General features: G+C 32.7%; 1 protein-coding gene across 1 annotated transcript in view; it reads right to left on the reverse strand.

The window, feature by feature from the left end:
- LOC657944 (lachesin) overlaps nt 1-16658 on the reverse strand; it is a 103110-nt gene extending 86452 nt beyond the window's left edge. Inside the window, exon 1 of the mRNA XM_964364.5 lies at nt 16176-16658. Within this exon, the coding sequence (XP_969457.2) occupies nt 16176-16266 (91 nt within the window). The 5' untranslated portion in view covers nt 16267-16658. The remainder of the gene's footprint in view (nt 1-16175) is intronic.
- Nucleotides 16659-20254: the final 3596 nt, after the last annotated feature.

The raw sequence follows: 20254 nt of genomic DNA on the forward strand, positions 1-20254 counted from the left end.
TTTAATTCGCGATTTGTGTTGTGCAAAGTGTGAATTGGCACAATTACTCATAAATTTTGATGTGCTACTATAAAATATTAATTTCGCAATATGTTCCGTTATTGTGACGCATTAATTGTTTATGTACGTGCATTATTCACTACTCGTATAATTGGCTAAAAAATTTAACGAATTTTTGAATAAATAAATGCAAAGCTGATATTTAGTTCACCTACATCCAACTACAAGTTTTAAATAATTTATTTTGGAAAAATGTTTTATTAGAGTGAAAGCCAGTAAGTACACACTCGTACATAGTATACCTTTTTTAACGTTCCAACGGTTGATATAACGTTATATGTTAAAATTTACGACGTTGTAATTTGGTTGTTTGATTACGTTTATGTTACGTAGTTTAAAAACCATATTTGTTTTTTACCAATTTTTAACGTTTAAAAGACGTTTTAAGTTAATGTATTTACTTTAAAAACGAAAAAACTTGTTTTTAATAAACGTATTTACTAACGTTTGTTTTAAACTTCTAATAAACGTTTCAAAAAAACTGAATTTGATTTTGATGCCACAGTCTAACGTTAATGTAAGATTTTTATTGAACGTTATAGTTATTAGCTCGTAAAACGAAATATAAATAAACATAACTAATTATTTGTATAGAAAACGCAGAATACAGGGTATTCGTTTTTCGAGCTTTACCATGGTTAATATAAAAGTTAATATAAAAGACTAAATGTTTTTAAATAAGACTCTTTAGGCACTTTTTTACAAAGAATCTAAACATGTCATCGTATTTTTCAAGACGTTCTTCACGTTTGAATTAGAACAATCAACTTTGTTTTTTTTTATGGAAACCATATTCGATTTTTGTATTTTTGAAAAATGTTTTTATTTTTGATTACAACAATGTATTACATCATAATATAATCGAATCTTACATGCTGATTAAAATGGAAAAAAAATCTTTTGGCAAAGAGTGCTTTGAAAAAAAACGCCTACAATTTTGTTCTTAAACAAACTAGATTGTGGAGGTATAAATAAATTTAGATCCGGAAGGTTTACATTTCTGCGAAGCTTACTGTTTTAAAAACTAGAAGATTTGATAAGCTAAAATTTTATTTTTCGCAAAACAAAACAAGATAAAGTTTTAAAAATTTTGCTCGCATATTTGTTAGAACTGTCAAAATTTAGTTAGTCAAACGAAATTTTAGTTTTTTTTATAACACTTCTTACTTTTAATCAGCATGTAATCATATCATGTGATACGTACTTCGTTGTAATAAGAAACAAAATGACTTTTCAATAGTATCAAAAGTATTAAATATGGGTTTCATAATAAAAACTAAAGTTGAGTGTTGTAACTTTGATATCAAAAATACCTTGATAAAGGCAATAACTTGTATTTTTTGTAAAAAATGTGCCATAAGAATGTCCAACTTAGAAACATTTAGTTCTTTTGGCTTTCGCTTAAAAAAATAAAAACAAAATTTTTTTTTTATTTTCTTCAATAATTCAAAAACTGGAAATTTCTCATTAATTTTTTTTTCCAGATAATTGTTTACTATAAAAATATGCAACTTTGCCCTAATTTAACCAACCTTGTATTTCTTATTGTGGAGCTCGAAAAACGGACAACCCTGTATACATTGTAATATAGTCTAGTAATAAATACTCTTAATAGTTATTTATTTAATGAGTTTGAGTGTAAATCGGACGCTTTATTTCACGAGTGGATTTTTAAACCACGAGTGAAAACGAGTGGTTTATCATCCACGAGGCGTAATAAATGAACCGATTTACACAAAAACGAGTTGAATACAACATTATATTCTTCGAAATAGACTCAGCCAGGCTTAAAATTGCTTTAAATTTGTTAAAAATAATCTGACGTTTCGTACTGAGAAGTGCCAAACAGTTGTCAAAACTTCCTTACACAGGAGAAAAACCGTAAATTTTGACAGTGTTGAAGAATAAATATATAAAAACTAATATAAAAAAATAAAAAAGTGCAGTGCTGGTGTTATACAATACTATTTATATTTTGATGTTTTATGTAAAAGATAACAAATTTTTAATTATATATTTAATAACTGTGAGAAGTGCAAGTTATTTGTAATAGTATTTTTGGATGTCCTATAAAGGACTTAACCTTTCTACAGTTGTCTGAAAGTTTTTTTATAATGTTGCTTGTTGACGTTGATTACAGGTTTTAAATTTCTTTTAATTTCACCTTATATTCATGCGTTATAAAATCGTTTAAATTGTCAGTAAAAAAAACGTTAATGTACAATAATAATAAATAACGTACAAATACCGTTATTTCCGTTACACATATTTACGTTGATTTAACGATAAAGGTAACTTTTTGCAACCTAATTAACGTTTCCTTCTTTATGTTAGTGTACTTACTGCGAAAGCTTTTGTGTGCTTGCAAACATGACATAGCATCCCGAAAGATAAATATTTTGATAAGAATAAAACTGTAAGCATTATACAACATTTCATATTTATTGTACAATCAGAGGGTTCTTTTGAGTAGTCAAGCCACCACAACGTCAATAACCAAAAATAACAATTTGAGATTTGCATCCGACTTGCAATGAATAAACAAGCTTTATTTCCTTTGATACGAGGAAGGAGAAATAAAAGCAAAGATCTATGAATCTTTAATACTCTTTTTTCTTTCATCTCACTGACTAAATATTGTTTTATCTGCCATATTTACCCAATGCCTGATACATTCCCAAGCAAACAGAAGATGCGTTAGCCAGAAACAATCCAATTGTGGGTTTGTTTTCATCGCCTTTTTCTTCTGTTAATTAGATCGAGAGGGAAGTTTTTAAAGAACAAGTCGCACCCTCATAAAAGACGGAATGTATTTTTAAGCAGCTTTTTAATGATCTAATCTACAAATTATATCATCATTTTATATTCAAGCTGGGGGAATATGGCGAGGGTTTGCATAAATGTCTTCTTCAGACTTGGGGAGAACATTTTTGGATACATTTGCCAAATTACAACATTACCACATTGGATTTAATCGATGGGTCGAGCAAGAGTAGATTTTGTAATTTGTAACTATTAACAGAATTTTAGATGCATAAAGGCTGATTAAATTTTGGACGCGGCATATTTGACTCGCATTACGAATTTAAAGCAAGATTAACTATTGCTATTGATCTCGCACAAACTAAATACGAAATAATGGAAAGACGCGGCACGAACCGGTCATAAAAACAGATAATTATGACGTCGGTGGTGAAACGTGAGAACGGCAAAAACCGTGCAAATGGTAACGATTTGAAAAATCTTATTTGTGCGGCTTCATTAGGGATGTTTTCCGCAGACAATTTAATATAGGCAAGTAAAAGGGGTAGAGGTAGATTAGAGGTACTTAAAGTTTCATGGAAAAGATGACGAAGTGTAGAAAGATGGCGCTTTTAATGGGCCCTTCCGATGTAAACATCTGAATAATAGATTATCACAAAACGCCGCCCTCTGAAAAGTAATTATAAATGTCCGCGCTAATCACGAACCCCTCATTTGTTGTTTTGTTTTATGTGGTCGCTCTTATCTCATGCTCCTCATAAATAATTCATTCGCTGAGAAACGTTCCGAATGAATTATTTTATTTTTCACGGAAAATTTTCAAACTTCATTTCGACGTTTCAATTATTCAGATATGCGATGCGTCTTCAAAAGACGGAAATGGCACTCAAAAGCCCAAACTTGCTTTGGATCCACGTGCTCCTGTCAGACAATTAAATTTATAAAGAGATAAAACGAGTGCGGATCCGGAGGCGCGACCACATTTTTTTTATTCTGTTTATTTCTGCCATTGGAAATATTCAAAGAACGAAACGCCGAGTATTAATACTCGACTTGAATTCGCATTTTTCGTTTGTTTGAGGCTTTATTTATTTAATATTTAATTAGTTGGAATAGAAATGCTACGCTTCGGAGCTGCTTTGTTGAATTCATTAAATTATTAACAAAAATATGACAAATTCAATTTGGGAGCTCAGCATTTAATAAATTTCTTAACGTCTTAGAAATTATCGGATCGTATAATTCTTCTTTGAAATTAATGAAGCTTGTAGAGGAAGCTATTTGTATCCATGTGGGCGGTAACATTGGATGGGAAAGCAATGGACTACAAATAGCTATCAACGATTGCAGCAAATTAAGCTTAAAAATGCTATTCCTGGAGCCATCACTTAAGTGTATGTGCACATAAATAGAAGCTGATCGGCTTTAATTTATTTCTATCAACTCTAAATTTTGAAGCGAGCGCTTCGTGAATATTCTGCTGATAAGATTTGGTTTTGGCAAAATTGTAATTCTCCATGAGAAGATAAAAGACAGCTTCCGGGAAATGATGTATTATATTCCGGGTTTTGAAACAATAAGTTTTAGTGTTTCGGTCGTCATTTATATTGATTAAAGTCGTTTACAAGAATATAGTCCACATTTCGAGTGCGATATTATTTCTGTTAAATTTAGTAGAGCAATAATACAATGTGCTCTTTCTCGTTACATTTCTCTTTCGTCTCACATTTTCCACGTTATTAATTTATCGTTTTATATTACTTACTGCTGCAGGAAAGCTTTTATTAAATATTTTTCCCCGGGAGTAGAAATAAACCGTTTTGACACTTGCCGAATGTAAACACATGAATAATAGCAGTGTTGTCCCTCTTTTATTAATAATAAAATAAGTAATTTAATTGCGAGTGGATGCTAGGAATTCGTCCGACAAAGAAACTTAGTAATTGAATTCGTTATGTTCGTTTAGCGTATTTGAGAACTCAAGATAGCGATCTTGCGAGATCCCGGACCGTTCATGAAGAGAAAACGTCTTAAAATTCAGGAATTCTCACGAATCCAATTACATTCGCGCAATGTACCGTAATTAGGACACTGCCGTACATAGAAAATAAAGTGAGCTGATCCGTAATAATTACGTATTGTGAATCTTGTAGTCGCTGCTATTTCAACTAGTAAACACAAACATACGGACTCTTTACTACTACGGGAGGCTTTAATGCATCCATTTCGGCACAAGAACACGCTTAGTTTACCAACCAGCTCGCGCATTATCGCTTATTGATTCAGCACCCAAACCTGAACAAACTTACAACTGATAGCACCGCTGGGTCAACTCTCCAATTAATTAAAAAAAATCAAACAAATCAGAATCCGAACGACTTTACATTTAAATTCTTCGGTTTTTCTTTTCGCTGCTTCACTTCATAAATATTCGACCTCTCTCTATAAACTCGCTTTATTGCCTACCTCAAAAGAAATTGGATCGAGATAATTGCACTCCGATGCAAGAAATATGTTAACAGAGTTAAGAATCTGAAATTTATTTTTTTTCTCTCTTTTATTTCGCTTCAGAGGGATAAAAATATAACTAACACTTGTGAATAGAAGCCCCATTTTTATTGCTTGCTTTGTGAGCCTACTTTCAACAATAACAAGACTCGAAACCGCCGTCTGCGTAACAAAATAATCGATTGATTATTGTGGGCATGAACAAAGTTAAATTTTGTCCCAGAAGTACTCGTTTCAACAGCACTCAATTAACCAAAAATACGGAACGTAAAAATAACGTAGAAAAATGTTAATTAGGTTGCAAAAACGTTACTTTTATGGTTGAATCAACGCAAAAATGTCCACAAAGATAAAACATTAACGATTTTTAGTAACTGTTTAAACGATTTTGTAACGCAAAAATATTACCTAAAATTATAGAAAATATAAAACCAGTAAGCAACGTTTTAAAAAGGCTGTTTTTAGTCAGATAATTTTATTCTATCATAAATATGTAACATGAAAAATTATCACCCTCAGACAACTGTAAGACAGTTAAGTCTTTTTTGAAGCTAATGGAACGTTTAATTAAAAGGTTACGTTAACGTCAGACAGTGCAATTAAAAGCAAATTCAGTTTTTTAAACGTTATTTATACATTTAAAATAAACGTAATCATACAACCAAATAACATCGTTAACGTCAAACAGTGCAATAAAAACCAAGTTTAATTTTTTTAAACGTTATTTATACGTTTAAAATAAACGTAATCATACAACCAAATAACAAAGTCAACGTCAGACAGTACAATAAAAACCAAATTCAGTTTTATAAACGTTATTTGTACGTTGAAAATAAAAGTAGTCATACAACCAAATAACAACGTTAACGTCAGACAGTGCAATAAAAACCAATTTAAGTTTTTTAAACGTTATTTGTACGTTGGAAATAAACGTAGTCATACAACCAAATAACAACGTTAACATCAGACAGTGCAATTAAAACCAATTTAAGTTTTTTAAACTTTATTCGTACGTTTAAAATAAACGTAGTCATACAATCAAGTAACAACGTTTACGTCAAACAGTGCAATAAAAGCCTAATTTAGTTTTTTAAACGTTATTTATACGTTTAAAATAAACGTAGTCATACAACCAAATAACAACGTTAGCGTCAGACAGTGCAATAAAAACCAATTTAAGTTTTTTAAACGTTATTTGTACGTTGGAAATAAACGTAGTCATACAACCAAATAACAACGTTAACATCAGACAGTGCAATTAAAACCAATTTAAGTTTTTTAAACTTTATTCGTACGTTTAAAATAAACGTAGTCATACAATCAAGTAACAACGTTTACGTCAAACAGTGCAATAAAAGCCTAATTTAGTTTTTTAAACGTTATTTATACGTTTAAAATAAACGTAGTCATACAACCAAATAACAACGTTAACGTCAGACAGTGCAATAAAAACCAATTTAAGTTTTTTAAACGTTAATTATACGTTTGAAATAAACGTAGTCATACAACCAAATAACAACGTTAACATCAGACAGTGCAATTAAAACCAATTTAAGTTTTTTAAACTTTATTCGTACGTTTAAAATAAACGTAGTCATACAATCAAGTAACAACGTTTACGTCAAACAGTGCAATAAAAGCCTAATTTAGTTTTTTAAACGTTATTTATACGTTTAAAATAAACGTAGTCATACAACCAAATAACAACGTTAACGTCAGACAGTGCAATAAAAACCAATTTAAGTTTTTTAAACGTTATTTGTACGTTGGAAATAAACGTAGTCATACAACCAAATAACAACGTTAACATCAGACAGTGCAATTAAAACCAATTTAAGTTTTTTAAACTTTATTCGTACGTTTAAAATAAACGTAGTCATACAATCAAGTAACAACGTTTACGTCAAACAGTGCAATAAAAGCCTAATTTAGTTTTTTAAACGTTATTTATACGTTTAAAATAAACGTAGTCATACAACCAAATAACAACGTTAGCGTCAGACAGTGCAATAAAAACCAATTTAAGTTTTTTAAACGTTATTTGTACGTTGAAAATAAAAGTAGTCATACAACCAAATAACAACGTTAACATCAGACAGTGCAATTAAAACCAATTTAAGTTTTTTAAACGTTATTCGTACGTTTAAAATAAACGTAGTCATAGAACCAAATAACAACGTTAACGTCAATCAGTGCAATAAAAGCCAAATTTAGTTTTTTTAAACGTTATTTATACGTTTAAAATAAACGTAGTCATACAACCAAATAACAACGTTAACGTCAAACAGTGCAATAAAAACCAAATTTAGTTTTCTAAACGTTAATTATACGTTTGAAATAAACGTAATCATACAACCAAACAACAACGTTGTAAATTTTAACGTATAATGTTATATTAACCGTTGTAACTTTAAAAAAAAGTTATATCTACGTCTGTGTGCTTACTGGGGAGGGTCTGTAACCGAAATTTGCTTTGGTGATGAATTATTTATTAATACTGCTATTGCTGAAGAACAATTAACAACAGTTGCTCGTTTTGTGTTGTACCAATTGTCGTACTATTGGCCCCTTTGAGGGCTTAGTTGGTGTTACTTTGGCAAGTTGGTGATTTGGAAGGAGTGAACAGCAGCCCTTGATTGCTTATCCTTGTGTCGTGCAAGGGGCGGTTTATGTGCTACTTGTCGTTTATTAAATTGTTAATAAAGTTTGTGCCACAATTAAGCAATAATTTATTATTGTTGTGGGTAAGCAAGAAAATAAGTTTGTAAGTCGATGGGTTTGCTTGTCAAGAGAACCAATAAATGATTTTCGAATTAATGAAGCTTTAAATATTAAATCGATGCTTTGTCAAGGATACAAGTAGTCGATACAATAGTCACGATCTTGCCTATTTTTAGTCCCCCGTTGGCGTCGTGTTTTTGTCGAGTGTTGCATTTGTTAGTAAGATGTTCTTTGTTGAAATTTTCTTCATGCACGTAATAAATGCAGCGCTAATAAAATAAGATCCTTTATAGTGGTGCTAGTTTCATGTGTTCCGTTTTTCGGGTAAAAGCATAAAAGCGACATACAAGCTTTCTATTATTATAGCGAATTTCCGGTCTACAATTTGAATACATTTCCTGCGGCTTTTACGTAATACGTCGTACATAAATCCACTTAGCTGGAGTCACAAGACGTATTAACTCGGCTGTGGTGCTTCATAATAATTAATAAATTAAGCAACATGTAATTATTTGTCTTGGCGCGGGTTTAAAAACTGTACTCGTGTGTGCCTAAATTAACAAGAAAACCAATTTCGTCCTTAATGGATAGAAAGGGTACTTGTCGAGGCAATAATCCCCGGATCCTTTTAGCAGCCGTGTACGTACGAAACATCATCGCCGTTTCTGCATGGCAAAAGGGAGTAAAATTCCTGCGATGTCAGTATACATAACTGTAATCGTAAATCTGCGCACCTAGTTATAAATCTGCTCATTTTCCTCTGCATTTTGTTTGCATTCACTAGATGAAAAGGGTGTACAAGTCAACATCATATAATTTAGTGCTTCAAATTGGGCACACCTTATTATAGTCGAGCTAATTTTGTATGTGTATGCAAAATCTTGAGTCGGAGTTTGCTTTAGGCCTTAATCCAGTAAACAACACGTACTGATGTATACCTGCCGCATAAATTGTTAAAGCGCATTCACTCTTCCATTTGCAAACTTTAACATCAATATTTTAGTTCGTAAAAATTTTACTAAGTTCGGATTTACGACAAGTAAGGCTCGCTCAACTGAACTCCAGAGAAGTGCACGCTACAAACTTCATTTAAGCTCCGAAATACAACACAAGAACATTTTTATTTTAATTGCAAAGCCGTGCTTTATTCCAGTTTTCAATGACCACTGGAAAATCTAATCGGCTTTAAAGTGAAACTACAATAATGCTGCGATATCGTTACGGCCACATAATAGCGCATTATTTATTAATCAGCCTAGATCGCAGCATTTTCATTATGCCAAACATAATAAACTTGATAAAATCTGTTGTGCCACATAAAAGACGCCATTGAATACATTTAGAGAGAATAAGTCGGTCCTGGTGGCGTTTTCATTAAGAAAACTGTTACTCCAACGATAAGAATTATCACGAACTTTGATAGTACAACGAGTTGCTTCATGAGTTCAGCTATTAAAGCGTAATATTTCCACGCGGTGGAAAAATTTCCAATTATAGCTCGTCGGTGATCACCTCCCACGCGACTCTAATCCCTGTCCACTCGCATTTTATTTTTATCCAATTCAAAGTGCACAATTGCAGAGCCCCAATTAAAAATATATCTTCGAGCAACAACCCTTCCCACGTAACGGACGCCCACCTCGAAAAATCTAATTGTGGAATGCAGTTCGGTTCTTGGAGAATTTATATTAAACCTCGAGAAGTTCACAAGTGTCTGACCGTTCCATATTTAATATAAACTACTCGAAAGACGGTAGAGACATCCTTTGTAAATTCAAAACCTCTAAACTTAGGTATATTACGGGAGCCTTTCCTCGGGCTACTCGCCCTTTTATCACCTAAAAGGAATACCTGCACTCATTTATTTCAGATTTACAAGGGTCTATGAAAGGGTTGTGCAATATGTCGCGATAAACTAGCTTTTTCGGGACTTGATTTGGCCTAATTGACTTGTCAGGTCGATAACGATTCAATCACTCAACCATTTTATTAATTAATTTGCATAACAGTGACAGTTTACTAGCTCGAATGCGTACAGAGATGATTATTTACATGCAATAACACCCAGTCTAGCCGTTATTGATTCGATAAGCTGACTGTTTTAAGTTACATTACACTGGATCATTACTAATTCTGTTTCCGGTTGAAATATTTATAGACCTGTATTATTAATCGGAAAAAAACTGAAAGCTTAACTAGATAATCCGTTTTATTATGATAGGGTTATTGCATGGACGATTACTAATTCAGGCAACTGCTGTGTGACTAGATTCAAGGGTAGATGTAACGCAGTTAGAGACAAACTGGGCGCTCATTTAATATTAAACAACATCGAGTTTTGGGATAAAAGAAACGAAGCGAAATTGTTTAAAAGCTTTTTCTGGCCGACTAAATTCGTAATAAAGATGAATTTTTGGTAAAATCCTCGGCCACTTCTTCGGTAAATTCCAAGATAGCGTCATTTCAGGAAATTAAATCGTTTAGTTTATTCGGCGAGTTGAAGCTTGCGCGAATCTACTAAAAAATAATTATCGTATGTTTCGTGCTTGAATGGCGTGAGGTAAAACAATCAGGTCTTGGAATGGGTGGAAGATCCCTGAGCACTGAAGCGAGCACTAACGATATAACCAGATATAACTTCACCCACCGGACATAACCTAATACTCATGATAAACTCTCGGAAGAGCGATTTAGCCCAGGTTAGGAAGTCTGCCTTGAATTCAATAGATTCAGAAGTGTGGAGAACTTCGCCAGACAAAGTTTGTTTTTCAAACTCAAACTCGATATAATACCTCCTCCGGTCCGGGCCAACTTTTTTAAACGAATCGGGTGCAGTAATTAATGCAATACGCAACTGCAACACTCGTGGGACGTGTCGTGTCATAACGCGACACTAATTCACCCGGTGTTGTGGTACGCAACGGCTGCACTCGAGGGACGAATACTACAAGGTCATCACTAGAGCCCTAACATGCAGTTTAAGGGCTTAAAACTCGAAATAAGTTTGTTTTGTTAAAAATGCAAATATCATTCCTAAATTCCTAATTGAATTGTTGTATCCTAAAGGAGTTTTAAACATCCAACGGTTGTATTTTATAAATTATAACCTTTCTAACTTAAAAAAGATATATATTTCAATTTTTTATTAGTGTTTAGTTTAAAATCATTACATTAAAATTTTCACTTTTAGAGTTATTTTATTTTACATCTAAGGATTTTTTGTGTATTAGCCTTCCAGTATTTCAGCTTTTTTATTTCTTAACTTCTCTATAGTTTTTCGTGGTTTTACTATGTTATTTTAATAATGTTCTTACATTGCAGTTTCATAATTTTTTCATTATAACTTTTTCAGTCACTTTTTAGTATTTTTTGTTGTTAAGTTTTTTGCTTCCCAATTCCTTAGTGTATTGATTGTTTGTTCAGAATTTGGTTTCACTAACCTTGTAATTATTAACTTTTCTAAACCTACAGTGTAGATTTTAATTAGTTGTGTAAAAGTTCTACAAATCTAGGATTTTTTGTGAAATGAATTTAAAACGGGTTTTTTTGTAAAAAAATCTATTTTTTTAACTAAACAAAACCGATCATTTTATTCGCATCTACGGTAAAATTTTGTTCTGTGAGACAGACCGGCTCTTAAACCGGTTCACAGGGGTCTCATTTGTTCCAGAAATGAGTAATTGACCAACAAAAATATAAAAATTACCTTCTACTTGTTTATCTAATCCACAAAAAATTACAAAACCATTAAAACGTTTCTGGATATCGGAGGATACTTATACTGCACTCTTAACTGAAAAACAGATCATTCATAAAGCGTTCAAAACTGAACAAAAAATTGTTGTTTGATTATTTTGTAAATGTCGGCTAAACCATCTGGAATTTCGTTGTTTTCTATAAAAAATTTATGTTTTCTATTACGAACATTTCGCATGTTTTTCAGCAAATACTCAATTGTTTTGCAAAATTTCCTCACAACACACAAAAATGTATCAAATTAGGTCAAAAATTTTAACGTCATTTTAGTTATTAATTTGGGGATTTAAAATTTATGATTTTATATAGTGTTTTATTTAACTTTTTTAAGTAAGGCAACATTTACCAAACTTTATATTATTTCATGTTTTCAGGCTTCTAGCTTTTCGATCAACTATGAGATCTTAGAGTGTTTCCAATCACACAATTTTTGAGATTATTTTCTGTATTTTACTTTTTTAGTTTCTTAATTTCTCATATGTCTTATTCATTTCTTATTAAATATTTCCATTTTTCGTTGTTTCACTATCTCATAATTTTAGTTTTCTAATTTCTTAATGTTTTTATTTTACAATTTTGTACTTTTTAAATTTTTTTACTCTTTCAGTCACTAAGATCTACAAAATTCGTAACCTACAGTTTTTTAAATTTCTTGTATACCAGTTTTTTATTTTTTTTAGTTTTTCAGTCTTGGAATGTATTGATTTTTTATTCAAAATGTCATCTTACAGTTTATTAATGTTTTTTTTTTCTTATGAACATTCACAATAGACCTGCGCTTTATTTTAGTGAAGTCACTTTAAAAAATGACTTACTTTCTCATTCTGAAATTTTAGTAGTGGTTGAAGCAATGATGCTCGTGAATAAAGTGTAAATTTTTGTAAAATATACTCTAAAAGTTGTGGAAAAATTTGTTAGTGACAAACTATTCAAAAAATTCTGAATATAAAAAAGTTAGTTTAATGAAAAAATATTGATAATGCGAAATTCCTGAATTTAGTAATGTACTAATATGTATCTTTGTTCAGTGAGTTCATTTTCTAGGTTGAGATGAATTCTACGGAAAAACAAACTAATTTTACAACAGCTAATTTAAGACAATATTTAGGTTCAACAGTTAATTAACTTCTTTATAGTTTTTTGTGTAATATATAATTTTAAGTTCTTGACAAAACGTAATTCGTGTTGTTTGTTTGTTTTTATAATGGAATTTATTGCAATCAAAATCATGTTTTTATTTTTCCTGTGGTAGGAATTAGTATAAAATTTATTTTAATTACAAAATTTTAAAACTTAATTTCTGTTAAATAAGGTTTATAACTTCTCTAGTCATTACATAGACAATTTTTTCGCCGGCTTTCAAGTGTCGCCAGTTAAGCGAAGATAATTTAATTACCGAAAGGGTTGTTTTTAATTTTTAATTAAACAAAGCGTTTAGCGGATGAAAACAGCTGGTCCTAACATAACGTCCCAAATGTAAATTTTCAAATAAATAGCCAATCATAACTAACTGAATTAATCCGGGTGTGTTTAAATATGGCACATTAGTGTAATGGTGCTAGATGGGGGCTATTTTTTCCTTATTCATTATTTTTCGTAACGAGAGATGGCACGCATCTTCCATCATTCTGCCAGTCTTGACGCCTCGTTCTACATCACCATCATTTTCATCAAGCAGTGACTTTGTCATTGCGCTTTTTCGTTTGATTGCTCCTAATCACACTATATCAACAATCTGCTCCAATCAAGGGCTGAATTACATGTAATTTGAATAAAATTAAATACAGCTGGTGAGTCAGCAACTTGGGGGGAAAGTGTAGATAACTGTAATTATCTAAAGTGGCACTTATAAATGAAATAGCCTCTGCATAAATATTTTATGAATGCGTATTGATTTTTTAGTGGGAAAGTTGTTGCGGAGGCTGATTTCGCTTTACCTGCGGGTAAAAATATTGACTTTTATTATTTACATTTGTTACGGTATCTAGTTTTGTTTGTTTGACTGTCTTTTCATAAAAATAAAACACCATTCTCATACAAAATTTACACCACTCTGTGCATTGTAATAAAGACTGACATTACTGTCACATTTCTCACATGTGCATTATGCATTAATATTCAAGCAGCTAATCATGCTAAGTACAGTTCGAGTAATTAAAAGTGAGTGTAAAATGTGTCGTTTAAATATTTGATGCGGCAGAAATCAATTTGCTCATATCCATTTTCAAAGTTTCCGACTCTTGACTCTAAGTGGGGCTTATATGTGAATATAGGGCAGGATTTAAACTTTATAAAGCGAGGTTACTATTCAGGAACTCTTCCTGTTGAAGTTGACAATAAATAACGTACTTAAAGTACTTTACACACAACGAGCAAAATAAAATGGCCGCATAGGTGTTGACAAAGTTGGTCAATTTTCGTCGTACGTGTGTACGTGTTTACGTAGGTTTGAGGTCTCTTGTCTTTGCCCGGGAATGCACATATTTTCTCTGTAGGCTTTAAGTCAATATTAGTTGGGGTCAGTCCTTGATTGATTTCCACGCTTCAATGCCTCTAATGTAAAGGATTAGAGAAGTTAGGAGCGGTCGAGATTAAATCAAAGTTTAAAGTGTGCCCATTAACCGGATATTTTTACCAAAAATTGAGACAATTTTGCGCGAACAAGCGCAAACTCGTATAATGTTTGATTGAACGATTTTAAATGTTGTATTCGTTTGGGAGCGCTTTTCATGTAAAATAAGCTCAGATGAGAAGGAATACTTAATCAAACGGATTACTAAACGTTTCCTCTTGTATTTTGTTTTAAATGTTTTTCCACGTTTCATTCGGTCGAAAAATACGCTTTCTGCTCTTTGCACCTGACCGGAATGGAAACATGCTCCAATAAATATTCATGTTTTAGAGAAAGAACTAATCGCGTGATGGAGCTATGAGCTGGCCAATTGTGCTCATCGGTGGGCGTAATGTTGCGTGATTATTGGCTAGTTTTCACCAATCGTGATGTTGTGAAATAGAGCTGGCGTGACTATTGGAGGGTACAATTTGTATGTAAAGAATATCAGTCGCATAAAATGTTTGGTTCATTACAGAAATTGCTATAAAAGAGATAAAGGAAATTCATGCACTAAGCTCTACCCCGAGGGATCCAGTTTAAAGCTCTAAGGGAAAAAAGAAAAAGTTTTTTTATTACTTCGTGTCGTGGGATCGACAATTTAGTTTATATTCTGACGACATGTACTCGAAAGCAATAAAGTTTCAGTTATGAGTTTTTGTTGTTATATTTGTATACAGATAGGTGCGGTCATTAATCACAAGTAAATGGAAATCAATGATTAGTTTTATTTCTGGCGTCCTTTAATCAATTTGTTCATTTCATAACACAAGTGCCTTGTCTCATCAAAATAATTGCTCCCATTTGTATCAATAAATAAAAAATTACCTAACAAGGTTTGAAAGACCTTTGAAAAACCCGGTTGTAGTTTTTAATTAACTTCACCCATTCATGTCCGTTGCTTGATAATGCTTTTGATGCTAATTTAATTAATGCAAAAGCATTATATGGCTTAGCAAAAATTACATTTTCGTTGCGCAGCCCTTAGAAAATTATTTATCGTGTAATTGAAAAATCGCCCCGAGTGCTACAAGAGCATCAAATTACATATTTTATAACAGACGAATCTTTTAATTCACTTGCACATTGTGTATAAAAATAATTCATGCCTGCTTTTTGATTTCTGGGTATGTTGGACGTGCGAGATTTTCCGGCTTCAGGTCGTGTCACTGTGCCTTCGCAAGGCTTTTTCGAGTGAGGTCGCATTCCGACTTGTGGAAATGGACCGGAAGGCTCAAATAGGAATACGCAACGGCAGAATTCTCTCCAAAGCATTAATAACTTCAGAAAAGCTGTTTAACACCCTTGTTGCTGTTGTCTTTTTCTGAGCGATAAATCGATAACTTGACAATTAGTAACCTAAATTAGTTTCCCGGCTATTAATTAATTTAACATTGCCTTGAACGTGTTTGTTTCACTGTTCGGTATTTTTCGAGCGCGGATTATTAATTTGAAATAAATGGGTGAGTGCGATTTTTATGGAAAAGTTCTGTTCTGACAAATCTCAATTTTACCGGTGAAAGAGCAATGTCAAAAGTTAAGCAGATAACATCTGCATAAATAGAAATTGCCTGGAGCTTTGATCCCTAATCCATCATCGATAATCTCTGACGGTGGCAGGATATGTCATCCCAACTTTATGTTTTTCCTGGTGAAAGTTTGGTGTATTTTTTGGCTGTTATTTGAAGAAAAAAATGGAAGTGACTGATTAGTAAGATTTAGTTGTATGGGATGGTTTTGAGCGTGTCTTTCTTACCTTGAAAGGCCTGAAGGGACGTAACAAGGAGCGATGTTATAGGAACAAGAAGGAGTCCGAACCCTCTCCAGAAAGGAGCTTTTCTCGCCATCGTTCGAGCACTTCTTCCCGTCCTTACATTCTAAATAATCCGAAACACTCGTAATATGTCACGAGACATAAAAACATGCACTCCGGTAGATATCAACGATCGATCGGAATCTTTCCCCACAACTACTTTGTTTGCAGTTCCAGTCCTCGACATAAATCAGCAGTAACAAGTGGTTTCTGATTTATCCGCTCAAATGAAAACTGTTACCCGGAACAAAATTATAACGTTTTTGTCGAAGATAATCCGGGACTTTCAGCAACCGGTGAATCACTCGGAATGGCCGCTGCGATAAAATAGTTAATTGCACTGAAACTCCGGACCCGGAGTCTAGCAGCGCCGGACCGTAAATGCCGGCTTGAAACGTGCCCTGAACTGCCTTTCCGCCGCGATATCACTCGTATTTCAGTTTTCAGGATCCTGAAAATCGGGGCATGCGCTCCTTCTGCCAATCCGTTCCTATATCCCACGGCCGTTTTTCCTAATTCGCACCTTGTTTTACTAAAGCGTAAATTCGTGTTGCCCGAACTACGGACATTTTGTTTTTGTTATTTGCTCGTAATGTAGAAAATCCGGACGCGAGAGCGCTATTTTTGTTTTTAAAAGGAGCTTAAGCGTCGTTTTTAATTCGCGATTTTAACTAACTAAACAACAACCGCCATTTAACTCAAAGCCACAAAAAACACGCAAGAAATTTACAAAGGGACTTGACCCGGAACAACTTTTTTTATTCGACACGCGGGAAAACAATCACGGATGCTATTCGGACGATTGGCCATTTTTCCATGAAATTTCATGATCCGAATGCTTTTGTGGTGGGTTAAAGCACCACGGGTTTATCAATAATTTAAGAGCCCGGTTGCTTGCAGCACTCCAATCGGCTCACTAAATTTTCACAAGTTTCACTCAAAGTTTTAGGCTAAGAGTACTCCTGCGGTTATTAAACTATTATCTTCATTCACGAGCCACGAGCCAATAATCAAAACTTTGCCGAATTCCTAAATTAATTAACAAATAGACATCGTACTCAAGAACTAATATTACAACGTACGTTTTGAGAAATGTTTTAAAGATGCCAAATTTCAAACGTAAATACTGACGTAAACCAGAAACAAACATGAAAAACCACATCCAAGTTGAAAAGTGTGTTTTATCAAACATTTTCTTTGTTTTCCTGTAAACACAACAAAAACAATCTGTCAGTTTCTTCAAAAAGCGGCTCCTTTATGAATTTTATTTCCTTCATAGGGCACGTGTCTGGAAGCCTTTTCCGCAAAATTAGATTTTTTCATTTTGCTTGTATGTGAATGTAGAAATTTGATTAAAAAACCTTCGATTTTTTTATGCATAAATAAATGTATGTATATTTATTAGTGCTCACATACAGTAGTAAAGGTATTTATTTATTTAAATTCGTCAGATAAATAACACATAAACATATCCTTGGATAAGGAAAGTTTTTAGTTTTACTTTTAAAGCACACTATTTATTTGACTAAACAAAAGCACTATTTATTTTGGTATTAACTATTGTTTGTCCTCATTCGTGTTTTGTATATTTAAATAATTTTGACCCAATTTTGTTAACAATGCAGTATTTTGTTACACATTCAGCGGGGTATAAATTTATACTTATATATTTATAATTTAAAGTCAAATAATTTGTTTTTTCAAAAATAATTGGAGAAGTCAAATTTCTTTTTAACAAATACACTGCAATTAACTAAAATAAAAAAAATACTTTTTAGTCATTTCGATAAATTTTTTACTTGTTGAAACGCCAATACCAAACTCGTCAAAATTAATTTTTAAAGAATTGACTCTTTTTTCGTTAAATATTACAATGTTGTTTGTTTTCTGTTTGTATAATAGTTGTTTTTTATTTTTTGGATATTTTTTTGCAAAAACATTGTTTATTGTAGCAACATTTTCTTTGTACACCATTAAATTTTTATTATGATTACCTCAAACCGCAAGGACTCTGTAAGCTCATCATTCAGGCAAGCTTATTGTGTGATTTATTGCAGACAGGCTGTAATCTTTCAGACGAACCGATCGGTATCGTAAATATTTTGGGGTCACTCTTGACAAAACATTTTATTGTGAAGTTTGCTTAACTTAAACACCATTATCTGTTGTAAACTCTATAGTGTTCAAAGGAAACGTTACTACAATAATAACATTTTATTACAGATATAATTACAGATAATATTCATCGCTTGAGCGTCTTTGAACGACTTTGGGCCTAAAGTGGCTGAAGGTAGGGATGGTCTCACCCACTTTTTTGTAGAAAATTTTATTTTTTAAAACTTTCTTCGTAATTTTTTTTGTATATGTGATCGTGTTTGAATCGTTTCAAAAAATATTTATTGCTCTGAAAACTTAGACAGTAATCGAGTAACTGCGCTCTCTGGCGATGTAAACGGAACTATAGAAGAAGGGAACTTTTTATTTGTACGTCACTACACATCCTATTCTTTAAATATCCACAGTAAATCAATAAAATCAATAATAATTGTTATGAATAAACCATTGAATAATTGCTGAAATAGAGACAATAGTGTAAAGCATTCGTTTCAGAAGACCATTCTTATTTTCAGTTTATTAACAATTTGATTCTTAGCGTTCCTGTCTTTTTTTCCAAGCAATTAGTAAATATCGGTTTAGTTTTCCATAAACCAAACAAATACGTCAAAAAAATTTTTTTGGTCTCAAGACGATGATTTTTGAACATTCAACGGACCCGAATAACATGGGTTTCAATTGAGAGGGAAATAATAATTTCTAATTTTTAAAACATCTTGACTAGAAAGTGTGTTTCCTTTTGGTAGATTGAGTGAGATTTCGGTTGGCGAGGCTGCCGCGCGACAAATGTTCATTTCGTGAAATATTTCTATAAATCAGCAAGCCCCAAGCGGTGATAAATTGTGAAAAAATGGGATTGTTTCAGGTATATGTTTGTAATTTTTGTGTTGGGCGATAACTCAATCTGTTGTGAAGGAATCGGAATGAAATATGTATAATCTCTGCGGGGTCTTGGTAGGTACAGATAATAATTCCTCCTACAGGCCATGTTTAGAGTCTTGCAGACAGAATACAAATTTCAAGCTGTCACTTACAATTATAATTAACTTGCTAATTCGCTAGTAGACGTCACGTGTATGATGTATATCACTGCAGTGCTTCCCGCTCTATGAGCAAATGAGCAAAGCATTCCTCATTCGCACCCTTAGCACATTCCCCAACGCAGAAAAACATTCCGCGATTCACATACTCCCTGGGATTACCTACATCAAAAAAGCCCACTTAAGTGTACCGAGTAATGAATTACGGAATAACGAAACCTTGATTTATATTCATGAAGAGACTCACAAAACACAAATAGTTACTTTGCAGATCTATTATTCTAAATATCTTCCGAGAAGCTAAAGAAATTAGTTTCGGTTGTCTTATTTAATGAAATACGGCTCGACTAAGACTCATCAACTTCACATTGAGAGCGTTCTTGCACCTTGAGTAAGTAGATACAAAAGGCAAACTGTTTTTGCACACTTTTGTCTGCAGTCTAGATCGATAAATTTGATAGGAACCTGAAAATTCGTGTCGCTTTAATCCTTTAACAAATTACGGTCAAAACCCAAATAACACTCTCAAAACCCTCACGAGGCAATTTATTACACGAGCCAGACTTATCTCTTTTCTTTACCACTAAGCCAAATTATTAAAACATTTTTCGAATAAGAGACAAAGAAAATATTTTATTTCGCTCTCTGGTGGGAGATGTTTCGCTCATATTTCTCGCAGATAATCTCACTAAAAACGGGATCATAGTTCGAGCACCTATCTATCTTACATGCTATAATGGATTTGATATTTTTTATCTCCCGCGCAACCCCGATCGAATTTTCAACTTATGCATACGTAATGTCTATTTGCCCTCTAAATATTTCCTTCAATCGCTTCAGTATTTGCCATGATAAATCATTTGTATA

Source organism: Tribolium castaneum, chromosome 4 (assembly GCF_031307605.1).
Source record: "Tribolium castaneum strain GA2 chromosome 4, icTriCast1.1, whole genome shotgun sequence".
NCBI classification, from domain to species: Eukaryota; Metazoa; Arthropoda; class Insecta; order Coleoptera; family Tenebrionidae; genus Tribolium; species Tribolium castaneum.